The 22,548-nt window shown below is 37.3% G+C and overlaps 2 protein-coding genes and 1 non-coding gene across 3 annotated transcripts; 1 reads left to right on the top strand and 2 right to left on the bottom strand.

The window, feature by feature from the left end:
* Window positions 1-22,548, top strand: part of LOC122115690 (cytochrome P450 2C25-like) — a 451,891-nt gene that overhangs the window by 310,126 nt on the left and 119,217 nt on the right.
* On the bottom strand, window positions 706-21,679 carry LOC122115688 (cytochrome P450 2C5-like). 2 transcript variants are annotated; one of them, XM_042689101.1, is made up of 9 exons: window positions 21,502-21,679; window positions 19,478-19,640; window positions 19,161-19,310; window positions 16,677-16,837; window positions 14,958-15,134; window positions 12,198-12,345; window positions 7,399-7,586; window positions 3,491-3,632; window positions 706-923 (listed from the first exon to the last, which is right to left on the bottom strand). In XM_042689101.1, exons 1-9 carry the CDS (start codon window positions 21,667-21,669, stop codon window positions 742-744), a joined length of 1,479 nt encoding a protein of 492 aa, XP_042545035.1. In that variant the 5' UTR covers window positions 21,670-21,679; the 3' UTR covers window positions 706-741. The 2 variants fall into 2 exon arrangements, with proteins under 2 accessions (XP_042545035.1, XP_042545036.1); XM_042689102.1 differs by having other exon boundaries at window positions 12,198-12,339.
* On the bottom strand, window positions 5,097-5,199 carry LOC122116057. The gene has a single exon (XR_006148874.1). It is a non-coding gene; the product is annotated as a U6 spliceosomal RNA (small nuclear RNA).

The raw sequence follows: 22,548 nt of genomic DNA, 5'->3' as shown, positions 1-22,548 counted from the left end.
GAACCTCGATCCTCAGATCTCAGCCTCCTGAGTAGCTAGGATTACAGGTGTGAGCCACAGGCCACCGGCTTTCCCTCTTTCTTTTCTTTTCTTTTTTTTTTACACTAACACAAAAATAAAGACATGAACACTAGCCTTTTACGTTATTCTCTGTATGTCTGTGTCTTACAATATTTTCCTCAGGAAGAGACACTTGTGGACATTGCTTTTGTTCATTAAATCTGCATCCCCAGATATGACAGATGACATCATCAAAGAGTTTTCCTACCATATCCCCCTTTCCATTCCCAGTGCTTGTTAGAATGGGTTCAACATGGGACTCTAGTTTGTTTCATTGCTTCACTGAATTTTGAACAAAGTAGGACAGTCCAAGAATGATCAAAGGCATGATAGTTATTAAGGATAATATAAAGAGAAAGCAGTCTGACCTATCACATGGTAATCATTTTTTGGTTTTGTCACACTAGCCTATTAGTAAATCAACATTAGAAAAATATTAGAACAGGAAGTGGTGAATAAAACTATTATAAAGCATAAGAGACTATAGATGTGATAGTGCAGTGACACAGGAATCCCTCCAAAATGGAGAACAGATCTTCCTGGATCTGGGGGGAGGGGAGAGAGCTGATGTGAGGAGGGAGGACAGGAAAGCATTCCTGGCAGGGGAAGTTGGTGAGTGATGGCTCAGAGGAGGGAACTGCAGATTGCTGCACAGCTGAAGCCAGACAGCAGAGCTCTTCTTTACACTGGAATGAAGCTCAGCTGGTATGATGGTGGCAAGGAGATAAGCCCATTCAGAACTGGAGTGGTATCGAGGTCCTGTGGATCCACGAGAGGTTTCAGGTTGAAATTCTGTAGAATGGTGATCAGGAATAAAAACAGCTCCATGCGGGCCAGGCCCTCTCCAACACAAATCCGTTTGCCTGAAATTTTTGTAAAACAAAAACAAGTCAAAGCAGGAAATGACTCCATGTATGTAAGTGTGAGAGTGTGAAGAATTGCATTTTTAACTGGTAAAAGAAAGTGTCAATGTGCCTTCAGTGAATTACCTGCACAGAGAGCAGGAAAGCAGTTCAGTTACCGGGGAATATGTAATCTTCACTAATACAGTATCTGAGAATGGCAGCACAGGCACACACAAACTTGTAAGTCTAGCACAGGAGACTAATAGAGAGAATCCTGAGTTGGTAACTACTTTGGGCTACATCTTTAAGATCCTCTCTAAAACAAATCCAAAGAAAATCATACCAAACTAAATTATATTTTAAGAATACAGATTACCAACTTCATGTAAGCATTTTATTAAGAATTTTTACATGATAAATGCTCTTTAAAAAAAATTTTCCTCCTCTCCTCCCTCTTTACTCTTTCTCTATGCTTGGTTGGGGATTGCCAAATTATTATGTCAGTTATTCTAATATGTTCCCTGCTAAAGGAAAGGATCATAATTCTGGAAGACCTTTTAGCTCCCAATCTTAATTTTTTCCTTTTTTCAACCTGGATGTTTACTCCCATTCCTTCTCTCTTAGTATTATCCCTACTAATCAGAAAGGCCTCTGATCATATTTTGGGATTTCCTCTAAACCTTTCTATCTATAGAGTAATAAATATGTAGGACATAGACCTACCCATGACTCCAAGTTGAATTCATCACATATAAAGATAATGGTAGGAAATACTGCTTTCCAAGTCAACTCAGAAGTCAAATCTTGACACCATCATTAACAGCCCATGTGGGGTAAGTTAGTAAAATATCTGAGCCTTAGTTTCTTCAAATATTAAATGGGGATGCTAATAATTCCTTTATAAAATGTTGATGAGAAATTAAAATAATAATTGATTTTGATTTATTACAATTTTAATCAAGTATTCATTATCGATTTATAAAGATTTTGGGTCTCAGGTTTCAATGATACACTGTATGTTCTAGAGACATCTGTGTTTTTCTAAGAAAACCTATTCATATTGCTGATGTGAACTGTTCCCAGAAAAATAGTGAACACATTTTACATTTTAATATTAACAGCCCAACTGTCCATTTTATCAGCCTACATGAAATTACAAAGTTTAAGTACTACATCATGAAATTCCTTTTGGCTATGATACATTTCCCTACAGACATCAAGACACAGACCACATTTCATGTCCTTTCTTGTGCTCTTTGTGTCCATCAAACCATAAAATCTTGCCTTCATTCAGCTTCCCAAATATCATATTCAGATTGTCACTGACACTCAAATCATTTGAAGCCATAATTTTCTCATTACTTAAAATGTTTCCCTTTGTGTAAAAAAAAGTGAATTTTTGAAGAGAGATCACTGCCTTTCCCCATGATATCTATATGACAGATGTGAAACAGATATCGAAGGTCAGGTCGTTAGCTGGGTGCAGTGGCTCATGTTTACAATCCAACTACTCGGGAGGCTGAGATCAGAGGATCGTGATTAGAAGTGAACCTGGGGTAAGAAAGTCCCTGAGACTCTTACCTGCAATTGTCCACCAAAAGGCAGAAGTACAGCTGTGGCTGAAGTGGGAGAATGCTAGCATTGAGCAACATAGGTCAGGAACAGGGCCGAAACCCTGACTTCAAGCCCCACAACTGACAATTAAAAAAAAACAACAAACCAATAAAGGAACAAACAAAAAAGATAAAAAGTCACAGCGTCAGTGAAGGAAGGCTGCTCCCTGGTCAGACACACAGCACACATACTGCAGGTGTGGGGATACAATATTCAGACACATGTCTTAGACTGAAAGAAGAGCTGAGTGCTCTGTGATCATTGTGGGATATCTATCATACATTGCTGATATGTCCATAGGATTATTTCACAGTTTCTGACACTGTTAAGAGTAAATGTTCTGTTCCTGTGGTTCATGACTTTCTTAAAAATGTTTTACTCTGTCTTCCATCTACACTCTGCACCTTTTGAAGTACCTTAAATGTCTTAAAATGTTGCTTAGGCCATTTTCTGTTTAATAATCAAGTTCAAGAACGTGACAAATGGGTTAATACTCCACCCACAAATCCTCATGGCTTGTCATCTGTGATGATCTTCCCTCACTGTCCTTTGGTGTTCTTCTGTGTATATTGGGAGAGATTCATTCTATAGAGAAGCCTGGGGGGTGACAAATGCCACAAAAAGATGTGGGAGTGACCTCTGATGAGATCATCTGTCTCATTGTGAGTGAGGGCAGTCTAAATAAGTTTTACTGTTTAGGAAGAGATCATTATGATATATGTAAAGAGAGAATGCCAGAATTGCTTGCTTTACCTTGTTGAACTTGAAAGAAATGCACAGAGAAACTGAGGTCTCACTAATCTGATCAAACAGTGGAGATGCATCATGAACAGGAAAGTGCAAGGGCATTGAGAGTGCTGCTCCTAATCCGGAGCTTATGGGATATACGCCAGCCCCAAGGAGGCTTTATATAAGTTCCCACTGACATTCCCCCCAAAGTTATCCTGAGGTATGGAAATGAAATTTATTACCTGCTGAGAAAGGCATAAAGTAGTTACTTTTCTTAAAGTTGCCACTTTCGTCCAAAAAGTGGCCAGGGTCAAACTTGTCAGGATTGGGGAATTCCTTGGGGTCATGCAGCACAGATGTCAGTGATATCAGTATGGATGTGCCCTGGGAACAATACATACAGATAACATAAGCTAATTAGATAGATATAGATGTAGCTATATGTATAGAGACATCTATAGCTATATCTATATATACATAGATCTATACATATATACCAAGCTCTGTATGAATTTATATATATATATAGATCTATATAAATCTATACACACATATGTAGATATATAGATATATGTATGCATGTATGTATATAAAACCAGGTGCCAGAGGCTCACACCTGTAATCCTAGATGCTCAGGAGGCTGAGATCTGAGGACTACAGTTCACAGACAGTTCAGGCAGGAAAGCCCATGGTGCTGTTATCTCCAATCAATTACCAGAAAATCAGAAGTGGCACTGTGGTTAAATGGTAAACCAGTAGCCTTGAGAAAAAGGTCAGAGACAGTGCTCTGGCTCTGAGTTCAAGCCCCATGAACAATAAAAAAAATAGTTAAAGCAGTGACAGATACAATGAAAATATTCTTAGTTCAATCTTCTGGTCTATAAGTAATGAAGACTTCCATCCAGTGAACTGGCTTCAAAACCAATAAATATCAACACAGAATGTATTGAAAAAGGCAAGTATAAGTATCGCCTAATTTTAACAATTCTATACCAATAGACATAAAGGATACTGAAGAAGATTAAAGCCCCAGGAACTCAAAAGTATGACTACAAGAAAAATTATTTCAACAAAATGATTTCAATACAATAAAAAGAACAAGTATAAAAAATGAGTGAATTTGAAGTGGATACAAATAAGCAGCTGAATGAAGTAAGACAAACAATGCAATATATATAAATGAGGAGTTCAATAAAGATAAATAAATACTAAAAAAATAGTTAAACTAAAATTTTAGAAATGAAAAACTATATGAATCATAAAAACAATCAAAAGAGTGTATCAGATTGAAACAGAATATCAGGGATCAAGGAAAATGTAGATATATTAGAATAGTCAGATGAAGAACTAGGTGAAAAGTAAAGTATGAAATGATTATACAAGCCCACCTGGGAAATTTGAAAAGTAAAACCTATGGAACATAGACATAGAGGATGAAGAAAAGGCCCATGCTAAAACAATACAAAACATAGTCAATAAAATTATGTGAGACTATTTCCTCAATCTTTAACAATCCAGGTACAAGAGTTTTTAGGACAGCAAACAGGTCATATCAGAAAAGAATCATTCCAAGACACATTATAGTTACATTAAATGTTCAGAAACAGTAAAGAGTACTGACAGCTGCCAAAGAAAAGCAATGAGTCATCTATGGTGGCAAGCCCATCAGCATAATACCAGACTTCTCAACAGCAGAAACCTTAAAAGCAAGAAGGGCATAAAGCAATAGAAGGTCAACAACTACCCATCTAGAATACAATGACTGCATTTGCTTATCAGACCTTCCTCCATTCCTGTGCCCCTAATGTCCCTACTCCAATGTTTCCATTGCCTGGTGTCCATTTTGATAAAAATATGGAATGATTCACAAATTTGAGTCACCCTTATGCAGGGGCCATGCTAATCTTCTCTGTATTGCTTCTTTTTACCATGTATGCTGCCTAAGACAGCACCACACTAAAATTTTAAACACATAAAAAGAAGAAACCGAGGCATTCACACTGTGAGACCACAGGAGGATACTTTGGGGAGAGCACAAAGGTTCAATGCCTATGTGCATCTGATCATACAAAGAAATATTTATTGGAATGAACTCCAGGAAATGAAAATGTGGGTTTTTTCCTTCTTTTGCTGTTTTTTGTTTTCTTCCTCTTTGTTCTGTTTGTTCATTTATCTTTCTTTGGGAGTGTAAGGGGAGGCACAGAAATGGAGGGACAAAGGGTGAGCAAATGCAGCAGTGGCACTCACCAGACACTATGTTCAAAATGAACTATACAACCTGTGGATGGGAATGGGAAGGAAAAACTGGGAGAGAGCCAAGGAAGGGGTGGCAGTGTCCAAGAAGAAACCTACTCTACCTGAATTATGTAACTGTAACCCCTCTGCACATCACCTGTATAATTAAAACTTTTCAAAGAAGAAGAATCATTACAGAGAATAGATCTTATTCAAAATATTACCATGTTTATGTTCAAAATTCATACATAAGTAAGAACATAGGGTAAATTTCCCTACTGTTATTTTTTTAATCTACTTAAGATATCAAAATTGACTATGAAATACCAAGCTTGAAATCTTTTTTGCCAATCATAATGAAACAAAAATGATCACTAAAATCTATTTTGTTTATACCATCCTGGCTGCCAGTGCAAAAATTCAATAAAGCACAATTATAGGCACAGGAATTGGAAAAGCAAGTATAAAATATTAAAGCAGATATTATGGTCATGCACCCTAAAGTTCCAAACAAATCTACAGAGAATTCGTTAGCAATGACTAGTAAATTTCATGAGTTCATATTTTATGAGTTCATCAGAATGATTAAGGCAATTATGTTTCTATATATCAGGTACAAATGATAGCAAAGGCACCATAAAAATAATAACAATCAAGCCAGGCACTGGTGGCTCATGTCTGTAATCCTAGCTACTCAGGAGATCTAAGGATTATGGTTCAAAGCCAGCCCAGGCAACAAAGTCCATGAGTCTCTTTTTTTTTTTTTTTTTTTTTTGAGTCCGGTCGTGGGGCCTGAACTCTGGGCCTGGGCGCTGTCCCTCAGCTCTTCAGCTCAAGGCTAGCGCTCTACCACTTGAGTCACAGCACCACTTCCGGCTTTTTTCTTTTTGCTTATGTGGTGCTGAGGAATCGAACCCATGGCCTCAGGCATGCAACGCAAGCGCTCTACCACTGAGCCAACTTCCCAGCCCTCCATGAGTCTCTTATCTCCAGTTAACCACCAGATAACTGGAAGTGGAACTGTGGTGCAACCTGGTAGAGCACTAGCTTTGAGCAAATGAGCTCATGGACAGTGAACAGGCCAACAAGCACCAAGCCAATGAAAAAATAAAACAGTAATAGTGAAAATGCTATGTATTTAGAGAAAGTCTATAAATATATTTGTAATCGATCTTGAAAACAAAATATTACTTGGAAACTAAAGTAAATAACTAGGTAAATTAGAAGCAGGACTCATTCGTGAATTGAAGAAATTAAGGTAACATTTCCCCCCAAATTTATCTATAGCAGAACATATTGGGAAATTGAAAAATAACAAGCTTTTGCATTCATTTGGAAATACAAAAACTAAGCATAGCCAAAAGAAGAAGAGGGGGAGGGGGAGGAGGGGGAGGAGGGGGAGGGGGGAGGGGGAGGGGGACGGGGAGGGGGAGGGGGAGGAGGAGGGGGGGGAGGAGGAGGAGCAGGAGGGGGAGGGGGAGGAGGGGGAGGGGGAGGAGGGGGAGGGGGAGGGGGAGGAGGGGGAGGGGGAGGAGGGGGAGGGGGAGGGGGAGGGGGAGGGGGAGGGGGAGGGGGAGGGGGAGGAGGAGGAGGAGGAGGAGGAGGAGGAGGAGGAGGAGGAGGAGGAGGAGGAGGAGGAGGTGGTGGTGGAGGAAAAAAAAAGACAAGAAGAACAAGGAGAAGTCTCTAAAACAAAAAGAATTTAAGGGGCATAACAAAGTTGGGATTCACAGTGTGGGAGACCAAGGATAATTCTGCATGGATATACAACCCCAATGTTGCTATACCACAACCTCTCCTGACCAGCCAACTGTGAGACTTTTGCAGCTCTCTCAGGTGGTATGGAGGAGAGGAATCCTGCAGTGACCTCAAGAACTCAGGCTCCCTATGGAGACTCAGCAGAAAAGAAGCTCACTTTGGGAATGATGTAGTCTCTGAACTTAATGTCACGGGTCACTGCATGGGGCACGGCCATGGGTACAAGATCAATGTATCTCTGGATCTCATGCAGCACAGCATCTGTGTAGGGCATTTGGCTCCTGTCCTGCATGCAGGGGCTGCGGTGCCTGCCAATCACACGGTCAATCTCTTCCTTCACTTTAGCTGGTGAGACATAATAAGAAATGGTGAAACAGGAGGAAAGTGACACATTGATCACAGTAAGTACATAAATTGTGATAGTGAATCTTAACAAGATTTGAAGTAAGGGCTGGGAAGGTGGCTCAGTGGTAGAGCGCTTGCCTTGCATGCATGAGGCCCTGGGTTTGATTCCTCAGCACCACATAAGAAAAAAGAAAAATGCTGAAAGTGGCGCTCTGGCTCAAGTGGTAGAGTGCTAGCCTTGAGCTGAAGAGCTGAAGGACAGCACCCAGGCCCAGAGTTCAGGTCCCACAACCGGACCAAAAAATTTTTTTGAAGTAAAAAAATACATGCCCCATGGAATATTAATACTTCAGCATGTACACACATCATCCTACTTAGTAGCCTTATAATGAATTCATCAAGGCATAGAGGTTAGTTTCTTGTTAAGAAAAACACAAAAAAACAAAAAAATTATTAATGTACATGTAACATACTTTACATTGAGGTATAATACCTTTATTTAATATGTAAAAAGTATATTATCATAGGAACTACATACTTATAATACTGTAATAATAAAACATTATAAAATAAAGGGAATAAAATATGAACAATAAAAGTACACTTTTGAGGACACTATTATCTTCACTTGTATCTTCAGATTTCACAAGTCTCCACAAATATGAATGCTAATTCATGGGCTAGCCAACATAAATCATTCTAAGTATGACTTTGAAGATGTTAATAAAATATTCCCATTTTGTTCAAATTCAGAAGTATTTTTTGCTGATAAAAGAGATAATTTTACAGTAAAATGATTTTTAAATTCTATTAGTTTATAGATAATAAGTTAATAATGTGTCTTTTTAAAAAGGAGTTTACTTTTTCTGTAGTTGATATCAATAGAGGAATATATTTCAAAAACTAAACAGGACATAATTAAGTAAAACTATAAATAGGGATTGACTTTGGTCCAGACACATTATGATGCATGTAAGACTGTGCTGAATTGCAACCCTTTGTACAGCAATTAAATAATAAAAATGAAAATATTTGTATACATCTATGGAAGTATCAGCATTAAATACATTTGAACAATAAATGTACCCTAATAAAAATGCAGAAGAAGAAATGGTAGTTCTCAAAGGAAAACAATAAACATTATTTTTTATTTTAAAATGAGTATTTTTTAAGCATTATACAAATAGTGTATATCTTTGTGTGTGCATGTGTACAAATGTACAGTACTACTCACATTATTGAACCACTTTCTGATGATATCCATTTTGGGCATCTTAGAATCTGCTTTGGAAAATTATGTTCATATTCTAAATAATGATGCTTTCTTTTTTTTTTTTTTAAACTGGACCTGGAGCTTGAATTCAGGGCCTGGCTGCTGACCTTGAACTTCTTTGTGCTCAATAATATGCACTTTGTGCTCTATCAGTTGAGCCACAACACCACTTCTGGCTTTTTTTCTGAGTAGTTTATTGGAGATAAGAGTCTCATTGACTCTAATACCTGGCCTGGCTTTAAATTTCAATCCTCATATCTCAGCCTCATGAGTACATAAGAATCTAGGCATGAGCCACTGGTGCTGGATGCCCAGTTGATTTTTTTAATCACTTTTAGAGAATATTTATTGATATCCTAGTATGTGAGAGTGAAATGTGCATTCACACCTCTGTCTTATATATTTAGCCACATCTAAAAAGGCACATAGAGATAAACATGTATGTTTCCCCTTACTTCATTCACAACAATATACTAGATATTATGTATCAGTATTTGAACCAATATTTACAGTTTCAAGCATTCTGGCTCAGAAATATTGTTCCCAGGGTGTAAATTAGAATTGCATTCCATATATTGTACTTCCCTTTTCTTTCTTATCAGTCAGTTCATGATTTTCTATTTCCTGAGTTAGAATTATTTGAAAATTCACAAATACTTGTGTAAAATATCTATCAATTCATGGCTAGTAAGTGAGAATTCTGATGCTCTTGTCCATGTCTCTTTCATTCTCAATGTCTCCCCTCCCTCCTTGCATCATTGGTTTCTGGTTTGTTCTGATGTTTTTGAGTTTGTAGCAGCCTCAGTGAGTTTCAGAATACCCCATAACCTTCCTGTCCTAGTTTCTGGAGTCCATGATTTTCTTTGACTTGGTTTGAGATAACTGAACAAAACATATTGTGTGAAAAAAGAGAAAATGGGGTATGAAGTTTATGGCTGATATGGAAGTCTAACTCTCCCATCTTTTCTCTTTACTCTTAAGAATTTTGATGCACTCCCATCATCTCTTGATATCTGACCTAGTTGTGTCTTTCTGAAACTTGCGATGATCTTCTTTCTAACCCTGGTATTCTGGAATGCTGCAAATTTATGCTGAGTAAAGGCTTTTCTCCCTTTATTCTGCTGGACACTTGGAGAGTATTTTTTTTTATCAAATTGGTAAAATATGGAGGGTCTTAGAGTTCTTCATTCTGGAAGAATTTCAAGAAAAAAGACAGATAAAAAGTTGTACATCACCTTGAGGGGATGTGGCCAAAGGGAACAGTACTGCATTGTTGGTGTGAGTGTAAACTTGTTCAACCACTTTGGAAAGCAGTATGGAGGTTCCTCAAAAGACTACACATAGAGCTCCCCTATGACCCAGCAATCCTACTTTTGGACATTTACCCAAACAATCACAAACAAGGCTATACTAAATCTACCAGCACAACTATGTTTATCGCAGCATTATTCACCATAGCTAAGATATGGCACCATCCCAGATGACACTCAGTAGCTGAATGGATCAGAAAAATGTGGTATAATATACATATATAGATTATATATAACTAGTATATGTCTATGACTAGCACAAAAGTTCAAAAACTGTGTATGTATGACCATACTAGATGATGCTAAGTGAAATGACCCCAAAGATAGGGACACAAGAAGTTTTATGTTTTTTGCTGTTGTTTTTAATGTATTTATAATGTAGTATGTAATACTTTTGTTTATTTTCTATGTATAACCCCTGTCTTCACTGTATTTGATTCCAGTACCCTGCATCTTGTATATACATTTTTTCTAATTTGGGGAGGGGAAAGGAAATAACAAAATGCTGGAAGAAAAATACAGATTGACCTATTGTAACAATGAGATGTACAAGACACTATGTTGAAAACCAACTTTACACCTTTGTGGGTGGGGAAGGGAGGAGTTGGAGGTGGGGAGGGAAGGAATGGTAGGGGAAAAAACAAAGGAGGAGGTAACAATGCTCCATAGGAAATTTACACATTACCTTTTTCATGTAACTGTAACCCCTCTGTACAGTGTCTTTACAATAAAAGATATTTACAAAAAATGTTATGCATAAAAAAAGAGGGTTTGTTCAGGCCTCTCAACTTTATACTTCACTGTGTTTGCCCAAAATTTCTGAGCACAGATTCTTAGTACAGAGAGAAAGAGCTTTCTTGGTGTGGAGAGAGAGTTTTTCTTTTCATCTGAGGAGTGGAGTTGTGATAAGAATTAGAACATGGAGAGTCTGTTTGCTAAATTCTTTTTTATCTTCTTTGATACTTGTTATTTCTAAATAGGAAACTTTATGAGGTTGGGGATGTGGCTTAGTGGTAGAGTGCTTGCCTACCATGCATAAAGCCCTGGGTTTTATTCCTCAGTACCACATACACTGAAGAAGGCAGAAGTAGGGTTGTAGCTCAAGTGTAGAGGGCTAGCCTTGAGCAAAAGAAGCTCAGGGACAGTGCCCAGCCCTGAGTTCAAGCCCTAGGACTGGCAACATAAAAAGGGAGAAACTTTATAGAATTTTGGAGACATAGCTTGGTTTTCCTTCCCTCAGAACTTTTCCTGTTACCACATTTAGGTGAAAGCAACATGTGTCTGGCTCAGTTACTTTATCACAATTACATCTACTCTGAGTATCAGAATTTTGGTAGACATCTTATCTGGTTAGTATTCTCTTCTCTTTTTTGTTGTGAGAGGACTAATTCTCATTGAAATTATTTTATACTTATTTCCTAAACCTTTACATAGTGTTTCCACACCTAAAACTATATAAATACAAAACAACATTGTAAAAGATAAAAATCACAGATGCCCTTGTAAAATTCTAACTTTACCAAACGTAAGTTTTATGGACTTAGATTTCTGAAATTTTAAAATTCCTTCAGGTATGGCATCTGTCTCAATAATACCTTTCTAATGAGTTTCTTTTAGAAAATGTTCTGGAATGGAATTTATTTCATATATCTTCATTAATTTCTAGGACTTGTACTTACGCATTGGTGACAAGAGATCTCTTGGGCCTATGGCAGCATTAGAATAGTCAGAATGAGGAAAAATATATAGGAGAACCCATTGTAAACGCTGGAGTTTTTGGTGTAAAATCAATATGTTATTGTATGTCAATTTATGCTAGAGCAGTTTTCCAACAATTACCTGCCAGAAAACCCAGACACAAGACAGAGTCTTGCTGCTTTTCCTACTGCTGTGTTCTCATCACTTGTCTCTGATTTCAGGTGGTGGCACAGGATGTTGAGCTGTGAGACATACCTGACAAGGCAAATACTACCAGCATCTTTCCTATATTTTCCGAAGTTTCACCTAGGTCTCCCCCTGTACTCCTACCTGTGATGTGAGGGTGCTTCATCAGGAGCAGCAGGGAGTATCTCAGTGTTGTGCTCATCGTTTCTGTCCCAGCACCAAATAAATCATTTGCAAGTATTGTCAAACCTTCATTAGTAAATTCTGATGGCTCCTTGTGATTTTCCTGCTCCTAAGATTTGATGCAATTATGTTATTTACCAGCACATGTGATGACAGTGAATTCACAATATCTCACAGTGGTATGAAGTTGGAGAGTAAAAGAATAAAAGTAATGTACAATTGACAGTGGGATGGTGACTACTTTAAACTAAGTAAGGCTTCAGGCCTCCTGGGCTATCCTGACTCTCACTGATCTGGTGCTGTGACTGTATTTGAGGTCTGAAATTCATCATTCATTTAAGCTATTAATAACTGAATTTTCTCTAAATATTAAAATATTAGAAAATTGAATACTAGAAGTAGGAAAATTATGGACATAAGTGTTGTAAGCCTGAAGGAAAAATCTGCAATTAAACTTTTTTTGCTGTTGATGTTATTGAACAGGGTGTGGACATTGTCCTTGAGTTTTTTTCTTCAAGGCTAATGCTATACCACTTGAACTACAGCTCCACTTCCCACTATTTTCTGTTTGATTTGGAGATAAGAGTCAACGACTTTTATGTTCAGGTTGCCTTCAAATTTGATCCTTAGATCTCAGCACCTTGATAGTAGTTTTACAGGGATGGGTCCTCATTGCAATTTAACTTCTTGTATCACACATTTGCATATGCTAAATATTGCTTGTGAAAATGCTAAAAGGCAGCAAAACTTAGGAGTCAAAAGGAATGAGAATGGGCTCATCAAAACCCAATGAGTTAGCAGATGGGAAGCACCAAGTCAGGTGGTCTAGTGAACCTGAGTAGGAATGACTAGGAATGCATGAGCTGAAGTGACACTAATCATGAAGACAAAAACGTGTTCACATTAACTTGTCATTGGAACAAAGGAGAGAGGATGGATGAAGCAGTGCCAAGGACTGAGAAGATGGCCCAAAACCAAGTTGTCAACAAGGTTGCAGTTTTATATGTTGAATAAGGAAATCATTAAATGGTCAAAATACATCATTTTCTAACTTGTCCCTGGGCCAACATTAAATCCATCATGCTTTTGTAATCTCCAGATGACTTGTAGTATGTCTAGTAATATGTTATTAAAACAATTAAATTAAACGGATCCTTTCAATATTTGTACTTTCTTGGAAAAGAGTCATCTCCTTTGACTATATCAGCATCACATGCTTTGAAAGCTGGTCAAGTTAAACAATCTTAGGTAATATCTACTTTTCTATGATCATCAAACTACAGCTACTCTTAAAACTTGAGGTCAACTTACTCTAACGTAGTATGTTCAAACACCAATATTAAAGCTCCATCTGTTATAATAAATTTGGAGACTTAATAGTTGCAGGTCACTTAGAGTATTATACTCTAGACTGTTTAAATGTCGAAAAATTAATGGAAATCTAAATGAACGAAAATCTAATGATTCCATGTCATGGACTAAAGCACTAATTTTATCTCATATGCTATCATCTTGCAGGAGAAGTTAATGCTACTAAGATAAACAAAAGAGAAGAGAGTCTGTCATGAATAAATCTACCATACAAGAAGTGCTAAGGGGAATCAGCTTTCAGGTAGAAACTAAAGCATGTTCAACAATAAATTCATACCAAGTCAAGAAATACATATCCTTGTTAAATATACCCATACAGAAAATATGAATGTTAATTATATTACATTTTTTCAACCTCTTTTTAGGTTTTTTTAATATATATTTTTAAGGGAAATATAGGAGGCAATAATCATAGATGAATTCTATGGATACCCAATGTATTAAAGATGTAATGTGTGACAAAACAACCGAGGAAGGATGCAATTTGAGGGGGGAGGATTAAAAGTGTAGTCAGACACTAATTCGCTCTAATTTCACACTAGACAGTCATAAGTGTGTTTTAGTAATCCCATGGTAAGTAATGAGGATTCAATTTTACTTAGTTGATTGCAGTATATCATATAGATATATAATACATATTATATATGCATTATCTATATGTATTTTACATATATGTTACCTATATAATATACTCTATATGTTTATGTGAAAAAACATAAGGGAAAACTCTAAAATCTATATAAAGAAGATGAATTAGTAAACCTAACAGAAGAGGTGAATATGACTAAATTACATTATACACATCTATAACAAATCACAATAGAAGCCTTTGCACAATAAATTTGTTAATAAAAATGTGAAAGGCATAATAAAATAATATTGTGATATATATTTTTAAATACCACAATTCACAATCTGTTATAAGGAAGATTAACCAAGACCAATTAAGAATCATTCCAAAATTATTTCTTCAAAACCTATTCTGACTTAGAGAATGTGCAGGAAGTCCACCATAATTACATAATCTATACTATACAATATATAATAATGACACTCATCTTTATATAATGACACATATTTTGCAGGAAAATTGTTTCTATTTACCTGCCATGTGCATTCTGCTTCTCCTTATTATATTATTTTATATAAAAAGAGTAAATGTATTCTAATTATTTGAGAAATTAATTTTAAGTTTCCCAGGAGGCTTAATGTAGATTCCTTTATATAACTGATAACTTGCTTTTTCAAGCACTGCTGGTCTGATGGTTTAAACATCTCTAGTAAAACAGACTAATTAATATGTCACAGAATGCTCAAGGATTCAAATAAATGTGATTTTTGACATTTTACCTGTTTCTTTTTAATCAGGAAACAATCAACCAAGTCCCTTGGATTGTTAACATCCAGTGATTCTTCATGGTCATTTATTTTCTTCAAAATGTAACTATGTAGATCATTAAAATTTTTTAGTAATGTGTTATGACTTCCTGGTAGATAATCAATGAGATCAGGGAAAAGGTTGTAGATCTAAAAGCAAAAGTAATAACTTAATAAACATATTTGCATATAAATACCCTATATATTATAGAAAACTTGGCTGTAAATGAAAATGACACATAGCTTCCATCTTGAAGGGAAATTTCAATGGAACATATAAAATGAGAGGGGTTCAAGGATACACTAAAATACAGTCTCATGATAGAGTACCTAACCTCTCTGTGATCACATATTTATTAACTTTTACAGAGTTTAAGCCATGCCAAACTCTGTAAAACATTGTGAAGATTTTTTTTTTTGGGTCCAGTTGTAGGGTTTAACTCTGGGCCTGGGTGCTGTCCCTCAGCTCTTCAGCTCAAGGCTAGCACTCTACCACTTGAGCCACAGCGCCACTTCCAGCTTTTTTCATTTTGCTTATGTGGTGCTGAGGAATTGAACCCAGGGCCTCATGCATGCAAGACAAGCGCTCTACCACTGAGCCACCTTCCCAGTCCCAATTGTGAAGATTTTTATAATTCAATTTTGTCATTTCTCCCCAGACTACTTCATCATCTAGGATCACAGTGGAATCAGCAAACACTCTGACTCTACTCAGTGATTCCTAGTAGTTTCTATTGTTGCAAATATGCTTCCTCTCTGAGGAAAAGTACTTCTGCTCAATAATAGCATGAATATGAGATGTCTGATTGCAAAACAACACTGTGGGAAATGTAAGCTTTTAGTAAGCACCTGATATCCACTGATCCACTAGGCATCTATCAGGACCTGAACAAAGCAATTTATAGGAAAATCCCTTTGCGATTTATTGGGAAATATCAAATTAATCGCTTAAGCACATTAACTTGAGTCAATCCTCTACGCTTAGACATTTTTCTCAGCTGATTACTTTATATTGTTTTTCTACCATTTCAGCATCAGTTAGCTGTCAATGTTCTCATTTTGACATGCCCATATATAACTAAAATGTATTTTTCCTTTTGCTGCCAGTACCAGGGTTTGAACTCAGAGCCCCAGACTCTTGCTTGGCTTTCTTGATCATGACTGTTTTTTGCTGACTATTTGGGGGATGGATTCTGTCACACTTGTCTGCCCTGGCTGGCTCAAATCCCTGATCTTCCAGGTCTCACTCTCCTGAGTAACTAATGTATATCTATGAGCCAACAAGGCCCAGCTATACAATACATCTAGATGAGACAATATATCTAGACTCCTCTGCTACTCTCTCTCATCATTTCCTTCCCTGTTTCCCAAACCAGTTTCAACATGCTTCATTTTGGAACTGCAGAAAATGAACTACACCGTTATCTATTTCTCTGAAGTTATATCAAATGAAAGTTGATCAAGGATCTTAATATAAAACCAGAAACTTTGAAGCTACTACAAAAATAGAATAGGGAAAATGCTAGAATGTGTGGTCACAGGCAGTAACTTCCTGAATGGCACTCTACCATTCTTTAGGTAGCACTGTTGTGTCCAAGTGTTCACCTTACTAGTGGCTCTTTATTTAATTTGGGTCTGTTGAAAAAAAAAAAAGACAAGTGTTTTCTTAGGAAGATAAGATCTTGGCTTCACCTGTATCCATGGTGAGCTCAGCGTCTCAGCATTCTCATTCAATTTCTCCATCAAGTTCAGGAAGTTCTGGTCTTTATAATCAAATCGATTCTGGAAAACAATGGAGCACATGACATTGCAGGGAGCACAGGCCAGGATGAAGGTGGGGTCACAGGGTGAGCCTGAAGAGTTAGAAACAAATGAAACATACATATGAAATACTGTACTCAGCCTTTGTCATCTTTACCAATTTTTATTTCTGTTTTGCTTGTAAATTCCTCTAACAGCCAAATATCCCATTTTAATTAAACCTGCATATCTTTAACCTGGAACCTGAGTTGGCCAGTACAAACCAACAAGCAAAATAATGTCAGTTCATACTAATTGCCTTTACCGATAGTCTTTCAATCAGATATATGCTATTTTGGAAAAAGAAGACTTTTACATACCTAATAGTCAACCATTCAGCGTAGCAATATATCTGTTTCCAAAACCTATAGATGACACAAAACTGAGAAAGACTGTGATGGAATGTCAAGTGTCTATAGCTTTTTTGAATCACCAATGTAGAGAAACTAAAGAGAGATTTTACCAGAGTTCAAGTACTAGAATGAACCAAGGTAAAAAGCAGAAGGCTTTCATGTTGCATGAGGAAAAAGAGTAATAACTAAGTTTAAGCCTGTTATTAAATGTAAATGTCAGGGAAGGCAAACAAAAACATAGCATTAATAAATGGGAGATTTTTTTTCATTTCAAAATTAATAAGTAAATTTCCTCTCCCTAAGGAATAAGTAGACACTAAGTCTAATCAAACACAAAATTTAATTTATGGACAGAGCTGAATTTTTGGAATTCTGCAATAAACAATATATACATATATATTTAAATTTGTTTGCCTCTGAGGTTCTATTATTTGACAGATTAATTTTATTTATGGCACTCTGTACAATGAAATGGCTATGAGCAAATCATCAACATGTAAAATGCTACTGACTTTAAACTGAAAGTAAATAGTCATGAATTAAAGACATTGTGAATTGACGTGGGTTTTTTGGATTAAACAACTGTCATTGAGGCTAGTTGCATATATGTAGGCTAGTTAATGATTGAAATGAGTCTAAGCTCTCAGAAAAACATTTATTATAACTATGAAGGGGGCAGTCATTTGGGAAGTTGTTGAGATTTGCTATGACTGCAGGTGTGACATTCACAGATTAAATCTGATTTTAAGTCTTTCATTTTATTTGGAACAATGAATTTAAAAAGCCAGGTTATGTGGAATCCAAGTGGACAATTCTATCCATTGTTAACTATAGGTTAGTAGATTTAGGTAAACGTGTAATTAACAGAAGATTTGTAACATAAAATCCAGTACACATGGAGAAAAATAGACGGATAAAGAACTGATCATAATAGTTGAAATATAGCTAATTGTGTGTATTTTACAGATAGAGCACATACTTATTCAAAATACATAAATAAAATTCTAAAGTACTGGTTAAGAAGAAATAAGTAATGTTGACCTATAGAAACTGTACTATATTTTCAGAGAAATAATTTTTGAAATGAATTTTATTGAGACAATAAAGCAAATAAAATCTTACACCATACCACGACTATCCAAAATTGTAGGCATGGATACTGAGAAATCACTGAAATGTCAATGATAATAAACATACCATATAGTTGCATCTTTGTGGGTAGACAGGGTCATTACCACACTGTTCAATTAGCGAGCACTATCTTGCAATGGCTACATTACATACCCTCAATTATGCTAAGAGGGAAGCATTGTTCCTTAACTCTTCAGAAAAGAAACAGAAAATGTCTATTTTGCCAGACACTTCTAGCCAGAGGCTAGAAGCTCATTCCTTTGGTTCTCTCCTCTTGAATCCTAGAAGTCCCTGGCCAGCACTTGAAACCCAAGCAACTGGCATGCCTGGGTGCAGCTCAAGCTCCCTCTGAGATCATCTCTGCTTCCACTGTGAACACACCCCCTCCCTGCCCTTCCCTATATAATTTTTCTCCTCCCCTGATAATCTCTCTGGCTCCGCCCAATTCCATTTTGTGAGGCTCAAGGTTTTCTCTCTCCCTCTCTCAGTAAACACTCATCCCTTCAACCACGCCAGAGTGCCCTTTTGGCAACCTTTACATGGCGATGTGATGTTCTTGACAAAAACCCAGATACTCAGGAGGCTGAAATCTGGGTATTGCGGTTGGGAACAAGTCCAGGCAAACAGATCGCTGCAAATCTATGACACCTACAGTGTCTCACCAGCTAGAAGCTTGAACTGAAGGGATAGCTCAAATGGTAGAGCACCAGCCATGATGTGGGCAAGAGTTTAAAGCCCAGAGTTCAAACCCCAATTACTGCCATAAAACAAAAAAGGAAATTTACATTCATGATTTCTGATTAGAAAACAAAGAATCCATTTCTTAAACACAAGGGACTTAATGGAGCCTTTTATATTCCTCTCTAAAATAGTGATATAAAGCAGCTCCCACCCTTGGTTTTCCTCAACTCCTCCACGAGGCAGCGGGCTTCCTCTTGAACACGCTCTTCAATGCTCCTCTTCCCCATCCCAAAATTCCGCAAGGTCTTGAGTGAGAAGCGCCTCATCTCTCTCCATGTGTGTCCATTGCTGAAAATAATTCCTAAATGAAGGGAAGCAGAAACATGGATAGAGAAGTCAAGCAAGGAAAAGGAAGCCAACAGATGGCAGGTACAGGGATGTCCAAGCTTTGGCTCTTTTTCCATCCTCCTTATCAACACATCCTCTGCCCACACACAAATATACACATACATGGATATGTACACTTACCAAGGCCTCTGTTAGCTTTTTCAGCCAATGGGAACCTGCCTCTTCCAGAGAACTCCTCCCCATGATCAATCAGAGCTTCCTTCACTGCTTCATATCCATGCAACACCACAGTGGGCTTCATGCCCAAATACAGAGTGAACACAGGGCCATAGACTTTTGAGAACTGGAAAATGAAAAGAAAACAAATGCTAGCGACAGAGGTCATTTATTTGTTCCTCAGAGTGAGCCTGAGCAAAACTGATATCATGTTTGTATTTTTATGCTTCTTTATTTTGGCAAACACTGTTATACCTAAGTCCCAAAGACCCTCCGACAACCACCGAGAGACCAGGGAACCCAAACTGCAAAATGCAAGGTTTATTTAACAAGCCAAGGCTCAGGCCTCGTCCGGTACCCCCGACACAGCAGAGGAAGGGAGGGGGCCCCCGAGTAACAGTATAGCTGGTCTTATAAAGGCAAAACCCACAAAATTACAGCAATGATATGGTTTAGAGACAAGTTCGATTCTAATTGGTCAGGAAGCCGATGTCTGCTTGAACCATCGAGGCTGACATCTCCTGTGGTTAATCTTCTGCTGACTGCGTTTCGAAACCATCCTGTTCTGGGGTGTTCTGCAAACTTTAAATAACAGTTCCAAAAAATTTTGCACAGACATATTATTGTTTAACTCATTTTTGCAACCTTCGCAACATTAACTTAGAATAGGAATTAGGGACTGACACAAGTTAACTTTTAGAAGCTGTCATAAATTGGCTTTAGTTTGGTTCTTACAACATAACTTAAAATATTGCAAAGATAATATGTTATAAAGGAGGTTTATTATAGCTGTCACTTAGAAATGGCTTATAATTGGCCATGCAATGGACGAGGCAGTTGATGCACCATTATCATTCATCCTCACATCAAAACACAGAGAAAGCTTGTCATGATTCACAAAGAACAAAACAAAGGTCTGTGGATTCTAAGTTCATTACTAGAGCACCATTGATAAGGTTTATTGGACATTCAATGCTTGGTATATGTTTTATTCTCATTTGTACTCCTAACCAGTGTCAGATTACTGCTTTCAGATAACCTGTGAAGCTCTTACTGATGAGAATATTACTTCTTTGACAAACAAGAGAAACTGCAGTTTTAAGTCAGCACAGGTGTTTCTATAGGCAAGTGCAGTGTGGGATCTATCGGTATTAGAAGCAGAGGGTGGGCCCCACAGAGGCTGCTCTAGTACATGAAACATCCTCCCAAACAATTTCTCACCCAGCAGCATTTTTTGCTCCAGACAAAGTTTTAAGCAAAAATCCAGGGGACTCTGATACCATCAGTATCACCCTAAATAGTATCATGTCTTTATGTTCTCTCATCCTCACAGATAGTTCCTTTCAATCACTCACAGCTTCTCAGAGAAGTTAGCTTTCATGATTAAAAAAAATCAATGTCTAATATGCTATATGAGTTTTTCTTTTTTTTTTCTTTTTTGGTCCGGTTGTGGGGCCTGAACTCTGGGCCTGGGTAGTGTCCCTCAGCTCTTCAGCTCAAGGCTAGTGCTCTACCACTTGAGCCATAGCGCCACTTCTGGCTTTTTTCTTTTTGCTTATGTGATGCTGGGGAATCAAACCCAGGGCCTCAGGCATACAAGGCTAGCACTCTACCACTGAGCCACCTTCCCAGCCTGCTATATTAGCTTTTCAAATGAACTTTTAATCACAGAACTTGCCTTACCATGGAGCTTCAGGAAAAAAAAAAAAAAAACATCATAAATTTGACTATCTAACTATGATGGGGAGAGCCATCCATAACCTTTGCAATTTTGTGGCTGAGACTAAAATAGACAGTAACCCACTCACATAATACATTAGTTCATTCCATGAGAATACAAACTGGAAAAGTCACAAGCATGTTACACTTTTTACAAGGATTTTGTTTTATGATAACAAATCATGCTATTCTACCTTCAGCAGTACATTTAAAATATGGTTTCATTCATATCTTTCAGAGAACATTGGCCAAACATGAAGAGTACTTACCTTGGTTAAAGATTTAGTGATGTCTTTAATGTCAATCTGCAGTATATTTCCAATAATTGGGAAAGGAGTGGGACCTGGAGGGAGCTTCCTTCTCCCAGAGTTCTGTCTCCATATTGAAAAGAGAAGAAGACAGGAGAGACCCAGCACCAAGACAACTACTGGACCCATTGAGGCTTTCTCTTCTTCTGAGAGTACTGTGAGCTTGCAGGGCAGACTTTTATAATGCGCCCTGAGACTGTAGGTGTGCCTCTTTAATGTTTTAGTCATGATTAGGTAGAAGTTTACTTTAACCTCTCTTCTGATTAGACTTTGTCCTGATGATAGAGATAAAAGTAGAATGACCTGTACATATGTCCCTCTTTCCAGAGGCCACAGAGGCAATTGTGATTTAGTTGCACTTGTTAGCGATCAAATACTGCTACTTAAAATACAAACCTACCTGCTTTCAATGTTCAGCTATGGTTAAGAAGTATTAAAGTGAACAACTTGAACATTATTCAAATATGGCATTCATTTAAAAAAATTGTTGCTATTCTAAGGTAGATGTACAGAGGGATTACAATTAACATAAGTCAAAGAAAGAGTATATTTCTTGATTCTCAGATTAGTGACACGTTGGGAAGTTTTGGAAATTAGGGTATTCTGTATTTTCTAGGAAATGTGTATTTAAACTTGTTTTTTGCTCTATTCAACACTTCCAGATGTGTTGTCACTACTGAAACTCTTCAACAAGTTGGTAGACTTGTCCATGGTTATTTCTAACTCAATGTAAAATATCTAGCATCAGTCATGCATTCTGAAAAGCCCAATATATATTGAGTACTGAGCAAAAGTTGCAGGTCCTTGACCATTATACAACAGAAAAATGGAAAGCTAAGATCTTTATTATTTTTCTTTTTCTAGTGAGGTAAGGGAGGAGCATGAGTACAGAACTGTGGATGCCACATGGCTCATAGGTGGAAGAGCTAGGGTTTCAAGGAGATGTCTCATGGCCATTGCCATGCACCATGGCTTCCTGAAGAACAGTCCTGGAATTCTCTTCCCACC

This window comes from Dipodomys spectabilis, unplaced genomic scaffold (assembly GCF_019054845.1).
Source record: "Dipodomys spectabilis isolate Male_0828 unplaced genomic scaffold, ASM1905484v1 ptg000125l, whole genome shotgun sequence".
Taxonomy (NCBI): domain Eukaryota; kingdom Metazoa; phylum Chordata; class Mammalia; order Rodentia; family Heteromyidae; genus Dipodomys; species Dipodomys spectabilis.
The sequence above is the reverse complement of the archived record's forward strand: the minus strand, read 5'-3'. Positions and strand labels throughout refer to the sequence as shown.

Coding starts and splice junctions, on each gene's coding strand:
- LOC122115688 (XM_042689101.1), bottom strand. CDS start 21,669: ATGGGTCCAGTAGTTGTCTTGGTGCTGGGTCTCTCCTGTCTTCTTCTC. Junction 19,311..19,477: donor AAAAGCTAACAGAGGCCTTG/GTAAGTGTACAT, acceptor CCCTTCATTTAG/GAATTATTTTCAGCAATGGA. Junction 3,633..7,398: donor GAGACTACATCATTCCCAAA/GTGAGCTTCTTT, acceptor TATTGTTCCCAG/GGCACATCCATACTGATATC.